Genomic DNA, 20572 nt, shown 5'->3' on the forward strand with positions numbered 1-20572 from the left:
GGTGGGAGAGGCAGAGGGAGAGTCGCGTTTTCTGTTAAGGCAGCTGGGTAGCTTGGCATCCTTAAATTTTGTTTTCTAAATCTTAAATTTGCTCTTATTTAAAACTGGTTACAAGCCTTCCTTCCCTGGCAAATGAAAAGCCCATTGTGCAGCGTGTGGCCCCCCTGTTGGCGGTTGGAGACTGGAGCCGGCGGACCCAGTGGCTTCTGCTCTGCCCACGGAGGCCCTTGCTCCTGGGGAATCGGATGTCCCAGGAGAGGAGGGGAGAGGGGTCTGGACCGGAGGCGCCATTTGCGTTCCTGCTCCCAGCATTGTGGCTGCTGGGGGGACACTCCCCATGTTATGATGTGTGGGCCTCATGCTGTGGTTACAGGAGTGAGTGAGGCCCAGCCCCCTCCCACCCATCTGTTGAAGCAGATGAGTGGGTTGCTGCCCTGCAGGCATGGTGCCAACAAGGTAGTGCTGTTTCCAAGCAGTGTGCAGCCACTCCTGGCTTGGCGCATCCTGGAAGCCTCCCCGGAGGAGGTGGTGTTCGGGCTGGGCTTTAAGGTAACCAAAACTCACGACTCTTCTCAAAGGGAGTGCTGTAGTTATTCGGTGTGAGGAGGGCAGGGAGAGAGAAGGTGAGAGAGCAAATATATTCCGGGTCCCCGTGAAACGTCTAAAGAGAAAGGATCAGAGAGAGTCAGAGTCACCCACGTATTGTATTTTACAAACGTGAATTTTTAAACTGAGTTTGTGTGTTACTGTTAAATAACTAACCGTAAAATTCCAGGCGTTTCAAAGTGCTGCAATGAGTAATATCAGTTTTTCTCCCACTGAGAAGTCTTTTAGATGTGCTATTTTATTTTACTTTATTTTATTTTATTTTATTTGTGGGGGTGGAGGATATGCACAGGAGGCACAGAAACCGAACCACTATCAGCTTTTCACTGGCCAAGTCCGGCCACGTGCCATACCCCAATGATTCTGTTTCTAAAAGGGAGAGCGTTTTCAAAGGCAGCGGAATGTCAGAGCTGAAAGTTCGCGGTTGTAAAGGTGTCGTCCTCCCTCGTAATTGGATTGGACTCTGGGGAAAATGACCCAAACACCGCTGCAGCAACCCTGAGCTCCGTTCTGCCTCCCCACCGCCCCAAATGCCTGTGCCCAGGAGCACGAGCCACTTTCCCGAAAATAAAACGCTCTGGCAGGTGGCTGCCCTGAAACTGTTTTCTTTTAAGCTCCCTGGAATCCTGTTGAATATTAAAGTTCCATCTTGAGGCTAGACTCAATTCTGATCTGCCTGCAAAGATGTAAAACAGTGATTATTCATTTGCTGGGTGATCGATTCCTGACTCTATGTTCGGAATGTACATGTTTGCAGAGCAGTCATCTACCTGTGATATCGCGGGGCGTGATGGATGGTGTGCAGGATGGGGAAAGGGGTTGATAGAGAGTCAGGGAGAACAGTTCTCTTGTTCCTTGGTTCCACGCTCCTGCCATCAGCCTTGGCAACAGGACGGCTGGGAGATTTAGGAGGAGAGAGAGGCTCTCCCTGGGGTGGGGGCAGCCCAAAGGCACTATTCGTCTTTCTTGGTATGCGTGCCTGCCTAACTGGTTTCATCCTGCAGAGTAGAGAGACTTAAACACGATCCCTGACACAGGGAAGAAAAAGAGCCACCCAGAGCCATGTGCCTGGAGCCATGACCAGGGAGGACCTGACGCTCCTGAACCCCTGATTGGCAGCCCCGGCTGCAAGGAGAAGCATTCCGGAACGTGGCAGGCGAAATGTTTACCAAAGCAATTTGCTCTGTTTGGGGAGTCCTTGGTCATAACACTCCCCGGTGTTGGTGATTAACTAGTAAATGATGTGTGGGCCGCTTCTGGTTCCCTGTGTGTTGGCCGTGTGGAAAAGGTCGCGGTCGTGTATTAGAAGGCAAACACGATGGGCGGGCGCCTGCTACGGCTCCTTCCTTGAACCTGTTGCCTTTTTGACAGGTGCAGAACATGTCTCAGTCCATAGAGGTCCTGGACAGGCGGACTCAGAGAGACTTACAGTACGTGGAAAAGATGGAGAACCAGATGAAGGGGCTGGAGTCCAAATTCAGACAGGTGGAGGAGAGCCACAGGCAGCACCTGGCCAGGCAGTTCAAGGTAAGTGTGTCCCTCCTCCTCCGAGACCGGGCTTGGTTTCCCTTCAGGCTTCGCCCCTTCCCTCTGGAAATAGAAACCGGGGGCCCGGGGAGGAGCCCAGCGAGAATCGCCCTTTGCAAGGGGGCCGCTGTCCTTAGAAATAGACAGGCAGCCTGTCCCCGCCCTGGTTTGGCGAATGACACCCTGAAAGGGGCGGGTTGAGGAATGGCTTTCAGACCCCCGTGAGCTTCCGAGGCGGGGGGGGGGGGTGGTGCGGGGGGATCCCCAGACCTGGCTTCTCGAGCCAGGTCACAGATTAGCCGGGAAGGGACATGATTGGTCGTTGTCATTCTCAAGCTGCTGCAGGTAAATCACATTAGCCGAGGATTAGCTTCATTGATTAGAGCCGTTTCTGAGCAGGGATCACTCAGGGCAATTTTTCACATCTGACCTAATTTAGCTATGACAAGGCACACTGTAGATTTGCAGGGAAGAAGGAGAGAGACACCAACATCTTTCTCACTTCCTGGTAAGTGTTTCTCCCCCCCCTCCACCCCCCCCCCCGGGTAACTCTGGACATTAAAGCCAGAGTTGGCCCTAAAATTATATATACATATGTAGAAATATGTATATATATACATTTCTACTTTAGTCAGCTTCACAATGTTCAAATTGAAAAATGATCCGCACCTCAATTAAGGTATACATGCATGTTAATTAGCAATCTAGCCCAGATATAAACGAACAGGTCAAATTACACAACCCTGCTTGACTAGAAATTGCTGATGCTCTGTCTTCCTGTCCTTTTTATGCTAATGTTTTCCTTTGATGTGCTCCCTGCATGAAGCAAGAACTAATCCGCTTTTAAGAGCGATACATTATATAGGCAAAATGGCAGGCTAACGAAGTCATAAATCTATATTGTAAATAAAACGATAGCAGGCCTGAGCCTGTTGAGGAGAAATGAAGCGATTGCTCACGTCGGAGGCAGGTGAACACGTTGTCCTTGCTCCTGACACGTCACTGCGAATTACCTCAGAGAGAGATTTTGACCTGCTTGACCAAAAAGAGTTTGTGTCTCTCCCTGAAAGGGCAGCATTCATTCCCATCTCCGTGGTAGACTCAGATTCCCCTAAAGACAAGGGTGCCTTTAGCCGCCGAGGGCTAGCCGCACGGTGCTGGTACTGTGCACGCAGGCATCCCCCTCCCGGTTCCAAAACTGGGGGCAGTGTGGCCCCGGGGGAGGAGAAGCAGCCCCTTGCCTTTGACCATGCTTTAATTGCACTGAGAATTTCAACAGGAATTGCGAGGGAAGCTCTGTAACTGTGAAAGCAGTTGGTTTGGACGGAATCTAGCATTGCAGTGTGATTTTTTTTTTTTTTTAAGTGACCATGAAAATATTTGTCTATTAATGGCTGTCTGTTTAAGGCAAGCTAGTGAGGCAGCTCTTCAACAGTATTTCATTTTCTTGCTTGCAGGGCTAACTTAAAAGCGTTTTTTCAATGCTGCACTGACTGAAGAGGCAGTCCACTCCCATGTAACCATGAAAGAGGGTCAGAGAGCTTGGGCAACCATGCATTTTTGCTATTATTTTCCAATACTTAGCACCATATCACTAAGGAACCTTGAATACAACCAGGATCCTCTTTTGCATGTGACTGTAGATGCATTTCATGGATAGTTTGAACCCTTGTCAATGCATTTTTTGAAAAAGAAAAAAAAAAAAAAAAGAAACTCTGTGTGTGTGACTAAAAGCATGTAACCTTAAGATGTTGCATTCTAAACTGACAATAAAGACTTTCCCAAATATGTTGGTGTTCCGGAGACTGTTTAATATGCTTTTCTACCCCGTTTGGACCAGAATACATAAACCTATAAAGAAAGCAGGAAGGTGCACACCCTCCCTCACCCAGGGAGAGAAGCCAGGCCAAGGCAGGGTGTGGCAAGTTTTTGCACGCAGAGCACTGAACCCAGCTTATTTTAACCTTGCAGGCGATAAAAGCGAAAATGGATGAACTTAGGCCTTTGATACCTGTGTTGGAGGAGTACAAGGCCGATGCCAAATTGGTATTGCAGTTTAAAGAGGAGGTCCAGAACCTGACGTCAGTGCTTAACGAGCTGCAAGAGGAGATTGGCGCCTATGACTACGATGAACTGCAGAGCAGAGTGTCCAATCTTGAAGAAAGGCTCCGTGCATGCATGCAAAAACTAGGTAGGACCAGAACCCTGCGGGGGCGCGGCTCTGCTCCGCCCACCTCCGCTCCCACACAGGCTTAGGGAGTGGTGCTGAAGCGGACAGCGCCCGCCTGGCTGCAGAGAGGCCCCGGGCAGGGCTCCCGCCTAGGCTCCCCGGTAGGCGGCACTCAGGCTAGGGCACTGTCCCACCCTGTGCAGAGAAGGCCAGCTCACAGACCCCGTGGAGTCGCACATCTGGAGAAGGCATCAGATGCCACACACCATCTGAAGGATGTGTATGAGCGTGTGCGTGTGTGTGTGTGCGCGCGCGTGTGTCCCGGGTGAGTTTAGGACACAAGTTCCATAGGGCTGGAAACGTACATCTCAGATTCTCTCCGGGTTGGGGACAGGGGCTGAGGAAACTCCCAAGAGAACGCATCAGGCGTAGTTTGAATAAAAGAGAAGAGAAACTCCAGTCACACCGCGGTAGAGGACTTGCCGTTGACGGGGAGTAAAGGCACGAGTCCCTCCTAACAGCCTGGATAGAGCAGCTCCTCTGAGCCCACCGGCCCCTCCACCCCGTTGTCCTATTCCGGGAAGGACCCCCGCCGCTGGGGGAACCCCTTCAGGTTCTTGGGATCGAATACCCGCTCGCCTTGTCAACTCTCCCGTGGATTGCTTCCACAAGTCGTGGCTCGTTAGCGTCTGGGTCCGCTCGTCTAGCACGTTTCAGTTTTTCCAATTAATTCTTGGGTTTTCTTACCGAGACTCGCTGGCCCTTCTCACCTACTGTTTTTTGACACCAAGGTGGTTCGTGTCCCTGCCGTGTACTTCTTAGCGTGATGGAGGGTCATTTTGATTTATGAAGAAGCTTCCCTTAGGTTTTTATCTGATATTCTAACTTGATTCCCTTTTTGTTCCCTCTCCCCCCACACACAAAAACACACCCCAAATGCCTCTTTATAAACTTACAACGTCCCAAAGGTCACAAATACTTTTTAAAGTCCCTAGTGCTGTGAGGTGAAAGGGAATGTCCAGAGAGCGAGGAAGGAGTCGGCAGGGCCCCCTCCCCCCCCCCCCCCGCACCCGTTTGAGCCGGTCCGAACATCCAGATTATCTCAAATGCCGTTCTAGGCACCTCAGCAAAGGCAGACGCTTGTTACATACCTCAGCCCCGGAGGGGACAGCGAGAGGCGTCGGGAGTTTAATCTGGTTTACCGTGGGCACTTACGCCATGTCATATGAGGGATCGTCTGCTGCATTTTTCCAGTGACGTGGTTCACCGCACCCCAGTGTCGGGGGCTGGGGGACCCGGGACCTGTTCTGACATTGCAGGGGTCCGTGTGGATGTTCGAATGTTCACAGTGATGGGGCTGTGTTTAAGACGATGGGCTGTGTGGTTCTTACCATTGGGCACAGGTTTGGGTTTCTAGCCACAATTACCCCACGCTGACCATCGCCTCTCTCTGGCCACACCCTGCCAACACCCCCACCGAGAGGTCTGTCCCAGCCTCTGAGGACTCTGGGGGTGGGGGAAGGCTCATTCACTATGTTTTCCCCTCGCTGGGATATAGACTGTGTATACAGTGAGAAATGGCGATGAAACCTCCATGCTTTCCGAGTCAGGGGTCAGGGAGCAAAACGGAAATTCAGAGTGGAAAGTTACCAAGGCAGAGAAGCCGCAGGCCTCTCCGAGGGGGATGCCACCCCCTAAAAACACTTGGCCTATTTTTAGAAGCTGCGTGAATTTTCCTTGCAACTGTGAACCTTGGGGCTTTCACGTGGTTCCCCTGGGGCTGCCAAAATGGTTGATTTGGGAGCGAAGAGAGAGGACCAGTCCCGGGGACCGCATTCTCTACGTGTCGGGAGCGCAGCCGTGTGGTCTCGCCTCTGCGTTTCTTTGTTCAGAAACACCTTGACTTGTAGATAGACCCACTGAATCGGAGTCTGCAGGTGGGGCCCCGGGATCTGCATTTAACCAGCACCCGGGCGATTCAGGTAAACCACGCCAAAGCGGGAGAACCCCCCGGTCTGGGGCCGGCAGTGCGGTAAAGTAGTTAAGTGCTGCTCTGTGGCCGTGTGACTCTCCCAAGGCACTGCCACCTGCGTTATGTGTACGGTGAGGGTGTAGGAGTCCCCGCGCCCCGGGGTCGCGGTGGAAGTCCAGGGACACCGTTCCCATCATGGCTGCACACCGCATGGGGCAGAGTAGGGGGTGACAGGTAGGCAAGCAGGCAGGGAGGCGGGGAGGGAGGTCGTAGGTGATAGGTAGGCAGCCAGTTAGGAAGTAGGCGATAACTAGGTAGACAGGCAGCTAGCAGAGGGTAGGTAAGCAGGTAGGGAGGTAGGCGGGCAGACAGACAGTCAGTCGATAGATGAACGGACAGGTGGGTGAGCAGGTGTGGGGGTAGATAAACAGTGGACGGTACAGTGAGCAGTAGCTGTCCCGTCTCCCTGGGCTGTCACTTAGGCTCAGTAACGTAAGGACCACACTCCCGTCCTGCGGCTGCTGATTTGGTCTTTATTTCCGCCTTGCAAATGGGCCCCATCTTAGCGGCCCGTTTGCTTGCTTGGACGTTCCGGCCAGCACGAAGCACAGAGCCCGCCTCCCGCTCCGTGGGGGCTGGTGGCTCCGTGGGGGTTGGTGGCTGGGGCTCCCGCAGCTCCCCGGCCGCCCCCCCCCCCCCCCGCCCTGCCCTGCCCGGCGCCTTGGTGCCTTGGTCTCCAGTCTGTCTCTTGGTCCTTGGCTTGCCAAACGGCACCTCCTTACCTTCCCGGTGTAACGGTGCAGCGCCTCTAATCAGGGTTCTCCTTGTGGCCGCCTTCTCTTTAAGTCCACGATGCTGGTGATCCCTGACCCCAAAACATACACAGGGAAGAACAAACAAACAAGGTTCCATTTGTTTTGTTTCTGTTGGTAAAGATTTCTCTCTCAAGGGGATTGTATGTTTTTCCCGATGGCCCAGCCAGAAAAAAAAACGACTCTGAAACTCCTTTTCTAAAACTGGAGGGGGGCTCAGCGTCTCTGGGCATTCCTCTGCGGGGGCGGGGGGGGGGGCACTTCCGGCCACACCCCTGCAGCTCCCCTCGTTCCCAGATAAGCGAGCACCACGGTGGCCCAGTGGCCCTGTCCCCCGAGCTGGGGCGTGAAACTTCACTGCCTCCCTGGGGGGAGCCTGCGGAGTCAGGTGACCCAGCAGCTACACCAGCCGAGCCAGAGACTCGGGATCCAGTGCAAAATGTTGTTCGTACATCAACACATCCTGAGCGTGTCGTGTGCCTGCTAGCTTCAGGCCTCAGTTTTCCTGTCTTTAAGAATGGGGGGAGGGATAGCAGATTTTAGGGCTTCCCGCATTATACCATCCTGGGTGGGAAAGGAGTGCCCAGACCCCCAGGGCACTACAGTCTGGGGTGGCGGGGTGGGGGGGATTTTCTTGTCCCGTGGAGAACACATCTGAGTGAAGCCCCGGGGCATCACCGACCCCACCAGCCCAGCGTGCACGTTGCTAGCCATCAGACTGTAGACGTTTTTGCCAGTTTTGGGTGTCGGGCACGGCGCTTTGCCTCGGCACTGTTTCCTGGGCTCGCTCTCCTGGAGGAGGCAAGCCTGAAGCCTCCCTCCTGTGCTCTGGCCCTGGAGGTGTGGCGGGTTCAGGGAGGCAGAGGGGTCGGCCTGACCTGCTCCCTGGGGCCTGCAGAGGCCGGTGAGCAAGCTGCTGGCCCAAGGGTGCTGTGTCCCGTCGACGCTTGAGAGCTGAGTGTGGGTGCCTCTGCCTGCAGGAGACCCCGAGGGGGTGGTGGGGAGGAAGCAGACCCACATCCGAGGCCCTCCTCACGTCTTGGCCTGGGTGGGATCCTGGCAGGGCTGGTGTCACCTTCTGGAGTCCTCCCAGGAAGCGCTCAGGATTATGCCTGGTGAGAGGTCTCCTGACGCCTGCCCTGCCCTGCCCTGCCCTGCCCCGCCCGTGAGCGGAGGCTGGGTGAGCGGCCCTCTCCGGGTGCCCCTCCCAGGCTCCAGGGCTGTGTGCCGCCTGAGCTCTGTCCTCAGGCTGCTCTCCCTGCAAGGACACGGGTCTGCCCAAGCTCCCCGCTTTGCGCACTGTTCCCAGTCCTTGAGGGATGAAAGCCGGGAGCAAGGGAGACCAAAAGCCTGGGGGGCCCGGCCTGCCTGCCGCGGGGCCATCGACCCCACGGTCTGGTCTCTGGCCTGGTTCTTTGGCGGGCGTGTCGCCCGGGACCCGCTCAAGGCTCCTCGTGGAGACCGTCCAGGCTGTTGTCAGAAGCGAGTTCCTTCTAGGAATGTGGCAAGAGGCAAATGACTTCGTCTGCAGGACACTGCCTCGTCCGGGCTCCCGGCTCTGCGGGCATCCTCCCTCCTGAGACCCATCCTGGGCTCTCGAGGGCGGCCGTGCGGGCCCAGCAACTCCGCCCCCTCCAAGCTGCACCTGCGCAGGGGCGCTTCCCGAGCCTCCTCCCCGCCTTACGCACATCCTGAGCCCTCGTGACAGAAAGGGACACCTTCCTGAACTGAATGTGCCAAGACTCTTCCGTGAGGCCCTGCCACGGGGCTCTCTGAGATCATGTCAGCTCCCGAGGTCATGGCAGAACCCGTCTGGACACAGAACCAAAAATAACTCCCTGACTCAAGCAGGGCTGGCAGCCTCCAGCCCCGTAGGCCCTGCTCCCCTGCTCCGCAGCCCAGGCCAGGAGGCTCACGGTGGGCAGCCGTGACCCCGACTCTGCTGGGGACGAACCCCGTCTTCTCCACAGCCGTAGTCTGAGTTCACAGCCATGATCGTGGCTGCTGCCCCCACTGAGCACTGATTCACATCAGCTGCCCCCCTGGACTCTCCCCCCTGGTCAACCCCTTCAGTCTCCACTGCTCCCCTCTGAGTTCGCGGAAAAGGAAGAAGGTCTGTGCCTCACTCGGGGGAGGGTGACCCTCGCTCCCTTGCTGTCCCCTGTGCTGGGCACAGAGCAAAGCAGTAGACTCCTGAGGATTTTCCGAGAGGAGTAATTTCACCTCTAAGTACCTGAGCGATCACTCACTCACCCACTCGTTCACGGACAGCTCCCCGGGCTGGGCCTTGAGGAAATAGCGTGAGTGCAACGGGCTTATTGCCTGGGGCGGTAAGACCAGGCCGCTTGGGTCCACGGCCCCAGGAAATTGTGTGGTCGTGAGCATGAGTCAGTGGGGACAAAGTGGGCAGAGTTCAGAAGGCAGAGGTCTCGGGAAGAGGCGAGGGTTTGGGCCAAGCCACAGAGGACTGGTGGGAGGGCGGGGGGAGCCGGGGTGGGGGGGTGCATTCCAGGTGGAGGGAACAGCCCCAGCAAAGGTGTGGAGGCAGGAAGGGCCCGGCATCTGGGCCGAGCTGCGGCGTTGGCCCACTCTTTGCCTTCTGAGTATGGTGTGGGGGACAGACATCTGTTCTCCTTCGGGCAGTCATTGTCCAGCACGGCGGGGGGGGGGGGGGGGGGGGGGGGGTATGGCTGCACAGACTTGGCCGGAACCTCGGTGTGCGATTGGATAGAAACCCGCAGGCCCGCTGGGTTCCCCAAGCCATGACATCCTTGGGGGTGATGGCCCCTTTGGACTCCTCCTTCCAGGCAGGACCGCTGTCCCCTGGTTCAGCGGTGGGGAGGCTGGAGGGGTCCCTGGTCAGCATCTCCAGATTCCCACCCAGTTCAGAGAAGCTGCTGTCTCCTGGCAGCCCAGAGCCCCCAGGTCACAGGAACCCTACCGGGCAGGGGGACACCAGCCTTGGGTCCTGCTTCTCCCACGTTCCCCCTCCTCCAGACCAAACACTTAGGGAACCCCACCCCGAATCCTCAAGAGGCGCGTCAGGTGAAAAGTTGGTACGGGCTCTCCTGAGATTTCCGAGAACCCACCCACTTTTTCTTACTTCTAGTCCCTGTAGACGCTGGCTAACCTTGGACGGCCGTCCGGTCCCCTCGTCCACCCTCTCTCCTCCCACAGAGGGGGGACAGGGCCTGGCAAGCTTGCTGTGATTCTCGGAGACGTGGCCCGCCTGCAGCCTGCGAGCCATGACTGCTGCCCAGAAGCTCGGTCTGTGAGGGGACAGTACTTACGTGGGAGAGCACACGATTGCTCCTGAAGGCGGAACAGACAGGAAATCTGGAGACGGGGAAGGGATAGGCGGGTAAAAATAGGTGTGGACTCAAGGCAGCAGCCGGGAGCAGGGCGGCACCACCGATAGGAATTCGGAGGCGAAGTCAGCCCCGCTCCTGCCCGCTGGTGGCTCTCCCCTACGCCGCCACGGCCTCCGTGCTCCCGCCAGGCGCTGGGCCGCGATGTCAGGGGTCTGTCTCGGCAGTCTTGTGCGATGATGCTAATGTATATACTCACCCCGCTTTAAGTTTGTAGCGAGAGCCTCGTCTCTCAGGCCTGGCCTGCCGTCCGCTTTGCCGGATTATCCTGGCTAAACTGTGTCCCCGGGTTAAGTCACTGACAATCTTCCGAAAACTCCCCGATCTTCTTGGGACCTTGCGGACCGCATGGCCGCGTGCTGATAGGCTCCTATGGGTCAGGAGCGCCCTGTGGCCAGGATTCTGGAAGGCCTGAGTGGCTGTGCACACAGGCTGGTGTTCGCCCGAGAGTAGAGTCTTTGCTGGGCTGACAGGTGCAGCCCGGGAGGCCCATGGGACTGTGGGAAGGGTGCTGGGTCCCAGCCTCAGCGGTGCCGAGTGGCTGTGTGGCCCTGAGTCCGTCCCGGCCCTCAGGCCACATCCGAGGGCCCCTCTGTCCCTCTGCCCTGCCCCATCAATGCCTCCCGGGTCCCTGCTCTCAGGCTGCAGGGCTCCCCCCAGGCAGAAGGGAGCTTCTCCCTCTGCGGGAGAGGCTCGCAGGCTGTCCGGCAGAGGAGGAGCTGGCCACTCCCCTAGTCTGGTTCTGACTGACGGAGGGGCACAGAGCAGCGGGCTCCTCCCAGAGAGGCACCTCGGGGCCCAGGCGGCACCTGGCAGGGAGCCCTGGGGTGACCCCGCAGCACGGGGCCTTCGGATGCACCCTGCCATCTCTCTGGCCGCATTATGGGCTGGAGCTGTGGCTGAGCCCATTGCCCAGGAAAACAAGGGCAGCCGTTAGACCGAGGGGGGCGGAGGGGACCCGCGTCCTCCTGCGGTGGGAGGCTGGGGTCGGGCCGGGGGACTCACCCTTCTGCACTGTGTCTTCCAGCTTGTGGGAAGCTGACGGGCATCAGTGACCCCGTGACTGTCAAGACCTCTGGCTCGAGGTTCGGGTCCTGGATGACAGACCCTCTGGCCCCAGAAGGGGATAACAGGGTAAGTGCCCCCCCCCCCCCCGCCATCGGGCCTGGGTGTGAGGTTGTTTGGACGAGAGTGCCCTCGTGGGCCAGGCAAGCCTGTCTCCGTCCCCCATGTGTCTGGCCCTCGCTCCGATGCCTGGGTGCCCACCTACCCAGAAAACCACTCCAGCGGTTGTGGCTTGAGCACAGCTTGGGGCCCCTGGGGGTGTGTTCCCGGGCCCAGGCGGCTTTGCAGAGGGGCCAGGTCCCTCGCTGAGGTCCCTGTGCTAACCCAGAGCCCCAGACCACAGGGATGGGTCACCGTATGAGACCCTGAGATGGATTGCGGTGACCGTCAGAGCGGGTGGATCCGTGCATAGCCTCCGAGGCTCGACTCTGTCTCTCTGGCTGGGGAGGGGGGTGATGGGCAGGGAGGAAGGGGCAGAGGAAGGGGACGGGGGAGGGGCGGGGCAGGAGAGGGAGGGGGCAGGGGTGCTTGGAGTCCTTCTCTATGGCTGCAGCCGCCCCAGACATTTCCAGCCCCATCTCTGCTCCAGGAGAAGTGTTTGGCCTTCCTTACTTTAATGACATCTCATTTGTATTTCATTTGTTATTCCTTTCAAGGCTGATGGAAACTCGTGTTCCTTTTTGATTTAGGGAAGAGGCTGTGTTCTTTTTTTCCTAGACTTTTCCCCTGGGTAAAAACGCAGAAAAGGAGAGAAACGCAGGGCCTAGGTTGTGGTGTTTGAGCCCCTTGGGGTGTGGGTGCGAGGGCTGGCTGGCTGAGCGCAGGGACGCCCGCACAGAGCGGTGACGGTGGCACTTAGAGCCTCCACCGGGGGAAGACTCGCCCGGGGTTCCCAGGGGAAGAAGGACAGAGGCCACGCTGTCGCTGTCCCGCGGCCATGCGCCCCGGCCCCGCGTGAACAGACCAGACTCTGGGGCGGTTCCTGCCCTCCCTCCCCCTTGTTTTCAGGGCGTTGCGGGACATTTGGAAACTGATCGCTTTCGTAAAAAGTCTCACCTCCTCCTTCAGGCAGGATTGGGGGGGGGGCAGGGGGGTTAGAAATCCGAGACCTTCTAAGGGCCTTGTCTGGGCGACTCTAATGGGAAGGGGTGGGTGGCTTTCTCTCCCCGAGATTCCTGACCCCCTCAGCTCCCCTCCCCCACTCGCACGCCTGCCGGGAAGCATGAGGCGTCATCTCTTGTATTTGGGACAAGGGGTGGCTCTATGCTTCTGGCACACTTCCTCCTGGGGAAGGTGGGTGGGGGACAGTGACTGTGGGCTCTCTGGGAGCCTGAGACTTGTCTGCCCACCCTCCCGCCCCCGCCTGGGGCGCCTTCCTGCCTTCCTGGCGTTCTCCAGCCCCTGCTGCGGAGGACTCTGGGGGGGCCGGCCAGGGACTGACTGCACACCCGGGATATGCGTGCAGACGGGTCTGTGGGGCGTTTCCGTTCTGTTTCCAGAGTCTGGACGGTCAGCTGGCGTTGGCAAGTTTTCTGACGGTTTGATTGGCTAGTTGTTATCCGGATCGGTTTTCTGGTCCTCATCCCTCGTGGCGAACCCCAGCTCTGCTCTGGGGCGGCACTCGGGAAACAAAAGCGAGGCGCACAGGCAGGGCCCCGAGGGAGCACCGCTCTCCGTGCCGGCACCGCTCACGCACTCAGGTGTGCGCGCAGGTCCGTCAACACAAGGGAAGGTAGCGGCTGGGCCTCGACATGCGTGCCTGCCCCGGTCGGGCCTCCTGCGACCCTCCAGCCACCCGCCAGTGTGGAGACCACCCTTACGTCTGCCGTTTGATGAGAAAACCGGGTCCAGTCTCTTGCCTAAGGTCTCAGGAAAGGCCGGTCCGTGGGTTTATTAACGAAAATGTGCAGCAGGCTGAGTCTCCCCAGACCACGCTCTCCCCACCTCCTGCCTGCAGCCCGCCTCCCCGCCCCCTACACACACACACACACACCCAGACAGGCCCTTGGGGAGCCTGGAGCCAGAACCAGTGACCTCGGTCGCTGCGGAGAATGAACCTGAGTCGGGGGCACTGAGCCCGCGTCTGACGCTGCAGACGTGCCTCTGGCCCCCGTTTTGACGTCGCTTTTCTTTGTTGTAAACAGCGCCGGGCAGAGGATCTCTCTTCCCAGAGATACCATGTGTCGGGGCTCCTGGAGGCCCAGCTGTTTGCCCGCCCCGAACAGGGAGGATGGAGGTGTGCGGGGCTGTTGAGGGCTGATGCATGCTCTTGATAATTAGACATCTATTTTCTGCTCAATGACTCAATCGCCCTCCAGGAGAGGAGGCCCTGGTGACGGACAGAGCGTGCCAGAGAGGGACGGCGGGAGGAGGCTTCGCGGGGAGCCGCCAGCAAGGGGAAGGGAGGAGCCGGGGCTGGCTGGTGGGGGCCGCTGGGCGCCGGGCATTCAGCAGCTCAGAGCCCGGCCCCCGTGTGGTTGGGGCTGTTCGGAGCCGCACGCTTAGCACGGCCACCGCCAGCTCCCAGCCGGCTGCGCGACGCGTCCCCGGGCCCTGCCGTTGATGTGGAAGAGTGCTGTTTCGTGTGATCTGTTTCGTGTTCCCGTCCGGGGTGTCCCACGCACACGGGAGACCAGTAACCTGCTCCAAAGGGAAACAGGAATCCGTGTCAGTGTCGGGGGCAGGCGCAGCGAGAGGCGCGCGGCCAGAGGCCGGGGGCGGGGAAGTTGCGCGGGGGTCCTTGGCGGTGGTGGGGGGGACCCACGGGGGGGCCGCAGAGTAGAAGCCACAGCTTGCTGCTTCCCGATGCCCTTGCGCTGAGCTGTTAGAACAAGGTTAGCTCAGGGCGCCTTTGTGTCCTTCCTTGACTCCTTTATTAAGCACCAGCTGTGTGCCAGGCGCTATGCTGGCCTCTGGTGTCCTTCCACTGTGTCCAGACGCTGCCTTCTCTCGGCCGTGACGGGCCCACACACTAGTGGTGGCACCGGGACTCCAGAAGCTCTTAACCCTGATGCCGGGCTGTGTCCCCTCCACCCCCCCCCCAGGAGACCCCTTGCCCTGATTCTGAGACCTGTTGCCCACTCTGTGGACCAACCTTCTAGAGTCCAGAACACCTTCCTTCCTGTTGGCTGGCTTCTGCCGTGGATGTCCCAGGCGTCAGTCCCTCTGTGTCTACGTCTCTTTTCTTAGGACAGCAGTCATGGGACTTAGGGCCCACCCTAACCCAGAGGCCCTCACCTGGAGATCCTTAACGATGTCTGCAAAACTCTCTTTTCCAAATAAGGTCACATTTAGAGGTTCCTGAATGTGGACATATCTTTGGGGGGGCCACCATTCACCCCACTACAAAATTGAGAGCTCCCTGCCCCGGGGGGTTCCGGGGGAGCGTAGGAAACGGCCTCTGGGTGGTGAGCTTGATCAGTGGGGGGGGAGGGCATCGCGGTGGGAGCATCTCTCAGTCCCCGGGAGCCAGGGACTTGGCCTGGCAGGTGCAGAGGCAGCCGGAAGCTGGGGAGAGTGATGGTCTAGGGGTTCACTCGGCATCAGGCCCCGGAGCCAGCAGGGAGCTGATGGCATAACTGAGGGCACGGGGCACAGGCCACTGGTTCCATCGTGAGGTGCGCTCTGAAGCAGCCTGCTGTGGCCACGGCCGCCTCTGAGCCTCTGACGTAGGAGGCCAGTGGAGAGCACTCGGGGTCACGTCATCCGTGCCGCGTTCTGTGAAGGGGAAACTGAGGCCAGGCAGAGACCGAGGGTCCGCGCCTGTATCTGCGACGATCTCTCCAGGAGGACTGGTCATCCACAGGGCCCTTCCTCAAGATCACTGGCGCCTACGAAGGTCAAGGTGGGTGTGTTTCTGAATCCGGCCTCGCCCGGGGAAAGACGTGTCTGCTCGGGCTCCTAAGCGGGAACAAAAGAAACCTCGGGCCTGGGTGTCGCTCACACCCGCTTGCCATGCACCACACAGGTGTGCGGCCCTCTTCCTAGGAGGGGAAGGGAGGGTTTCGGTGGTCTTCAGCCAGGGGCATTTCCGGGCTCCAGGGCAAGACCTTGCGCCCTGCGGGCATAATGCCCAGTTCCGGGCCGGGCCAGCACCCCCGTGGGTCGTCGGCCCCGCCGGCTGATGCTGGGGACAGCATCACTCTGTACGGAGGAGGGTGGTCCACGGCCCCCTGGCCTCTACCCCCTGGATGTCAGGGGCACCCCCATCCCCGGGGCAGAGCCCCTCCTGGCTGGGAGCCCGGGGCCTGGCCGCTTGGTGTGGGCATAGCTTCTGCCCACTGGCAGACCCACCAGACCCCTCTGGCCTCAGCTTTCTGTCTGAATGGGGGTAACAGCCCTCTCGGCACTCGGGTGGGCGTGAGAACCAGAAGCGGCAGGGGGCCAGTCCCGTGTGTGTGAAGACAGACCTGTGCCCAGCTTCTAGACACGGCGGTGCTGACCTGGGCCTTTACCTGGGTGGCCGACCTTGGGTCTCAGACGGAAGAGGAGTCCTTCCGGGAAGCACGAGTGCCCAGAGATGAAAAAGGTCTCCCGCCCCCACCCGGCTGTGAATGCCAAGTGCCCAAACATCTGGTAGGGTCTGGCCTCCAGCCGGGAGCTGGGGCCTGGGCCACCCTTTCGCGGCCGCCCCACACGTTCCAGAAGCTCAGCCTTGTGGGAGCCTTGGCCTTGGACCTGGGCTGGGAGCAGTAACTCGAACAGTCGGTTTGTCAAGGGGACCCCCCCTGCTTATCTGCTCTGGGCCGGGCCCTGGGCTGCCCGGGAGGGGACACGGGGTGACGGTCTGGCCCCACACTCGCCCTGTGTAGCTGGGGTAATGGTTTTCCACTTGGTTTGTCTAATCCAGAGATGGGTCTTAAAAATCTTGGTGCTGGGACCACGGCAGAAACCAGTCACGTGGGAGTGGTGGGGCCGGGAGGCGAGGAGCCCAGGCTGAGAGTCCCGGGAGGAGCCAGGCAGGGTCAGGTCCACGGCAAAGCAGCGGGGGCTCCAAGCCGGAGGGTCCCACCTCACCCGGAAGCTTTAAGCAACACGCGTGCCTGGCTGCATCCCTGGAGTCCGGTGTGATCTTTCTGGGGAGTGGGCGTGCCCCGGGGCTCAGAGGGCAGCCGGGTTCCAGGCTCTAGGGGCTCAGCTGTGGGGGTTCAGGACGAGGCCGGAGAGTCAGGATTCCGTGTGAGCCTGGGGACGTGGAAAGGAGGGAAAAGGCATTCCGGTCGGGAGAGGAGAATGAGGAGAGGTGCCCTCTGTGAAGGCAGGGACCCCTCCTCTCGGGGCCCGTGGGGCTGTGATCATGTGCCTCTTTCTGCATAGAGTGTCTTGTCTCTTTGTGGTTAAACATTTAGCCCCTTGTGCTGATGTTCCCTCCCAGCCTAAATTGCATTTTCCAAAAGCATGGTGCCCTGCATCCAATTTGCTAATTTCCGGAAAGAAAAGGCAGTTTACAAATCCTGAGCAATTCAATGCCGTTTCACCATCTCTGCCCACGGCAAGGAGGCACCGGACCCTGGGGGTCTCTAGGGTCACAGGCCCACTCGTGGGGGAGGAGATGTCTGTGCTCATTCAGAGAGGGAGAGAGGCAGTTCCTGCAGGCACGGGTCAGGAGAGGGTTTGGGGGGGTGTCATTGGAGCCTGACCTTGGAATCAGTAGTGAGCTCCCCGTCTCAGGAGAGAGCCAGGCGGAGGCAGGAGGGCCACCCCTCGGCCGCGCGGTCACGGCCTCCGAAACCCCTTGATTCACGGCACTTGCCCGTTCTGATCCCAGACCCACATCACCGTGGGCTGGCCTGGGGGGGGGGGGGGGGGCTAAGGGTAATAAAAGCCTCCAGACGAGACCCGGGTGTTTCAGTGTGTGTGTGTGTGCGTGTGTGTGTGTGTGTTTTATCTCATTAAAAACAGAAAGCACACCTGCCTCTAAGCATCCGAATGGATGCCTCAGGAGCGAGGTTATGATTTTTTGTAAATTTTTTAACGCGTGTAATGCCGTGTCTGAAAGCCCCACACCCTTAATCTCTCCTGTAGCCGGCAGAGCCCTTGATGGATAAAGCAGCTGTCTCATTGCCAGACAGATGCACTGGGGACGGCGTTAGCCCGCCAGATTTTCCTCTGACTGCACTGCTTTCTAATTTGCTCCCGTGTTGGTGGAGAATGACTAAAGCATTTTGTACGAAGTCTAGACCGGTTTCGAGTCAACTGGCATTTAAGCGATAATCGGAAATCTCTTCCCCTGTGGCCCCAAGTGGGGGCCACGACTGGGTTTGTTATCGTGGTGGCTTGTGACACCGGGGGCCCTGCGCGAAGCCCACATTCTTCCTGGAGAAAAATCCCCCGCATCGGGTGTGACAGAGAGATCCCACGCGCGGCGCCCCAAACGCCAAATCGGCGCCTTCCTGCCCGGCAGGCAGGGCAGCCGCGACGGCCTGGAGGGGCGAGAGGTCCGGTGTTCGGCGGCCCCTGGCTCGCGGGGGCTGGCCCTCCCTGGCGCCCGTGGCGATGGGCCCCCACGCCACAGGAGCCGCTGGCGGCTGCGGGCGTTCTCATCCAGCACCGTCTCGCTGGCTCGGGGGTTGGTACCCTGATGGAGTCCCTTCCTTCCCCCCAGGAGTGTGAGCACCTGCTGTGTACCCGGCTGGGGAGGGAGCAGTGGACACAGCCCGAGCAGAGGGCTCCGTTTCGGGGCCGGCGGCCCCCAAGCCCCCTCTGCAGGGTGTGCTCCCCCAGCCCTTCTCTGAAGCGGACCCTTGTCTCCAGGCGGGGAGCAGCCCTGGGCCCTTGGACACGCGCCCTGCGGGCTCGGAGGGGGGACCTGACGGGACCCCGTGTGGCCTCCCTGGTTCTCTCGGTGCCGGCCCGATGCCCGGGAGATTGAGCCCGGAGTCTGGGGGGGCGGGGGGGAGGGGGTTGGCCCGAGGGAGGAGCCCTCCCCCGCCCCACCGCCAGCGGCTGACGGGTGTGCCCTCTCCGCAGGTTTGGTACATGGACGGCTACCACAACAACCGCTTCGTCCGCGAGTACAAGTCCATGGCCGACTTCATGACCACGGACAATTTCACGTCGCACCGCCTCCCGCACCCCTGGTCCGGCACGGGGCAGGTGGTCTACAACGGCTCCATCTACTTCAACAAGTTCCAAAGCCACATCGTCATCAGGTTCGACCTGAAGACAGAGGCCATCCTCAAGACGCGCAGCCTGGACTACGCCGGGTACAACAACATGTACCACTACGCCTGGGGCGGCCACTCGGACATCGACCTCATGGTGGACGAGAACGGGCTGTGGGCCGTCTACGCCACCAACCAGAACGCCGGCAACATCGTGATCAGCAAGCTGGACCCCGTGTCCCTGCAGGTGCTGCAGACCTGGAACACGAGCTACCCCAAGCGCAGCGCCGGCGAGGCCTTCATCATCTGCGGGACCCTCTACGTCACCAACGGCTACTCGGGGGGCACCAAGGTCCACTACGCGTACCAGACCAACGCCTCCACCTACGAGTACATCGACATCCCCTTCCAGAACAAGTACTCCCACATCTCCATGTTGGATTACAACCCCAAGGACCGCGCCCTGTACGCCTGGAACAACGGCCACCAGATCCTCTACAACGTCACCCTGTTCCACGTCATCCGGTCCGATGAGTTGTAGTCGCGCCCGCCCGGAGGCCGAGGGCCCGCGTCCTCACCCGCGTGGAAGTCTCCGCGAAGCAGCTGCCAAGATAAGCTCACGATGCTAATAATACACTGACTTCGAAACCATCAGCAGCAGCGTTCTCTCCGTGCACTTCTGGTCCGAGCAAGAGGGCGACACCCTTGGGAAGAGACCCCCCGTCTTTGCAGCTGGAACTGCAGTCCAGGGCTCCCTGACCCCCTCCCCCCGCCCCACCCCCAAGCGCCGCCCCCACCCGGCCCCCTTTCCGGTCAAACAATCTCATACAGAAGCAAGGCAATGACTGTTGGCCGGCTCTCGGCCGAGAACAACCACTGTCAGGTCGCATGGATACCCCCCCCTAGATCGTGCCCGGCTCCGGTGGACGTGACCGCCGTGTCCCGACCAGGGCCCCCCCCCCACCCCCGCCCCGGGCCGCGCTGGGCGTCCGCAGGGGCCGACGTAGGCCAGTGTAACTCATCCGTGACGGCTGCCGTCTCTCCACCGAGTGTCCTGTCTTAGCTGAGCTGAGGCTCGGCGTCCCCACGGACCCGCGTGGAGCGGATGGCCGCAGCGCCCACTTGTTTGAGCTCGTGTCCCCCGTAGATATATCGTGCCGCGTCCGTCTGTCCTTTCCTTGAGGCGGTAGCTCTGTGTGTTCAGTTGATGCTGTGAACGTTGTAAATGCCGTGCCGTAGTTTGGGTTAATAAGTGGATGGTTTTTGTTTCCAAAAAGAAAAAAAAAAAAAAAATACTCAGTGTTCACCCTTAGAAAGAGGTAATCAAGTTCATGTTGATAGTAATCGAAGGAATTCTACTCCTCTTGTTAAATTATCTCAGTAATGTAACCATGGGTGGCAAGGGCTTGTCTGGGGAAACTCCGTTTCCAGTGGGAAAGGAACGTTCCTGAGGGTAACAGAACGCGGGACGTACAGGTTTTAAGTAGAAATGAGGGGAACTTTGTACTGTCCAGTTATCTAAGGAACAATAAAGATAGTAGGAGATATTGTTCCCTTTGTCATTCCTGAGGCTTTGGAAGGGACGGAGACTCCGGCCCCTTGTGACGTATTCCAGAGTCTGGGCGGTCCTCTCCCCGGAGGACACACGCTCTCCACGGGTCTCTAACCCCCATCCCCCCCCCCACCGCCACCGAAAGCCTGAGAGCCAGCCTGGGGCTCCACGCCCCCTGGGGTGAATCTGAATGCGGGGCTGCACCACGGGACCCCACCTCACCCCGCCCTGGGGTCTCCTCCAGGGGGACATCTCTGGACGCAGTGAGGGACAGAGAGCCTTGCGCATCCGAGGAGCCCAGGCCAACTCACAGGTGCCTGTCGATGCGGAGGGGGGCCCGGCCACACCCCCCACCCCAAATCCTTTCCTGCTTTCTTGTTGCTGCCGGAACCCCAGC

The 20572-nt window shown here is 59.2% G+C and overlaps 1 protein-coding gene across 3 annotated transcripts in view; it reads left to right on the forward strand.

Moving 5' to 3' along the window:
- The window catches only part of OLFM1 (olfactomedin 1), a 37047-nt gene extending 16874 nt beyond the window's left edge, over positions 1–20173 (forward strand). For all 3 annotated transcript variants that reach the window (XM_045467781.1, XM_045467780.1, XM_045467783.1), the window contains 4 exons: positions 1978–2133; positions 4105–4324; positions 11483–11589; positions 18490–20173. In XM_045467781.1, the coding sequence (XP_045323737.1) occupies positions 1978–2133; positions 4105–4324; positions 11483–11589; positions 18490–19164 (1158 nt within the window). In that variant the 3' untranslated portion in view covers positions 19165–20173. The remainder of the gene's footprint in view (positions 1–1977; positions 2134–4104; positions 4325–11482; positions 11590–18489) is intronic.
- Positions 20174–20572: the final 399 nt, after the last annotated feature.

The sequence above is a fragment of the Leopardus geoffroyi genome, chromosome D4, assembly GCF_018350155.1.
Source record: "Leopardus geoffroyi isolate Oge1 chromosome D4, O.geoffroyi_Oge1_pat1.0, whole genome shotgun sequence".
NCBI classification, from domain to species: Eukaryota; Metazoa; Chordata; class Mammalia; order Carnivora; family Felidae; genus Leopardus; species Leopardus geoffroyi.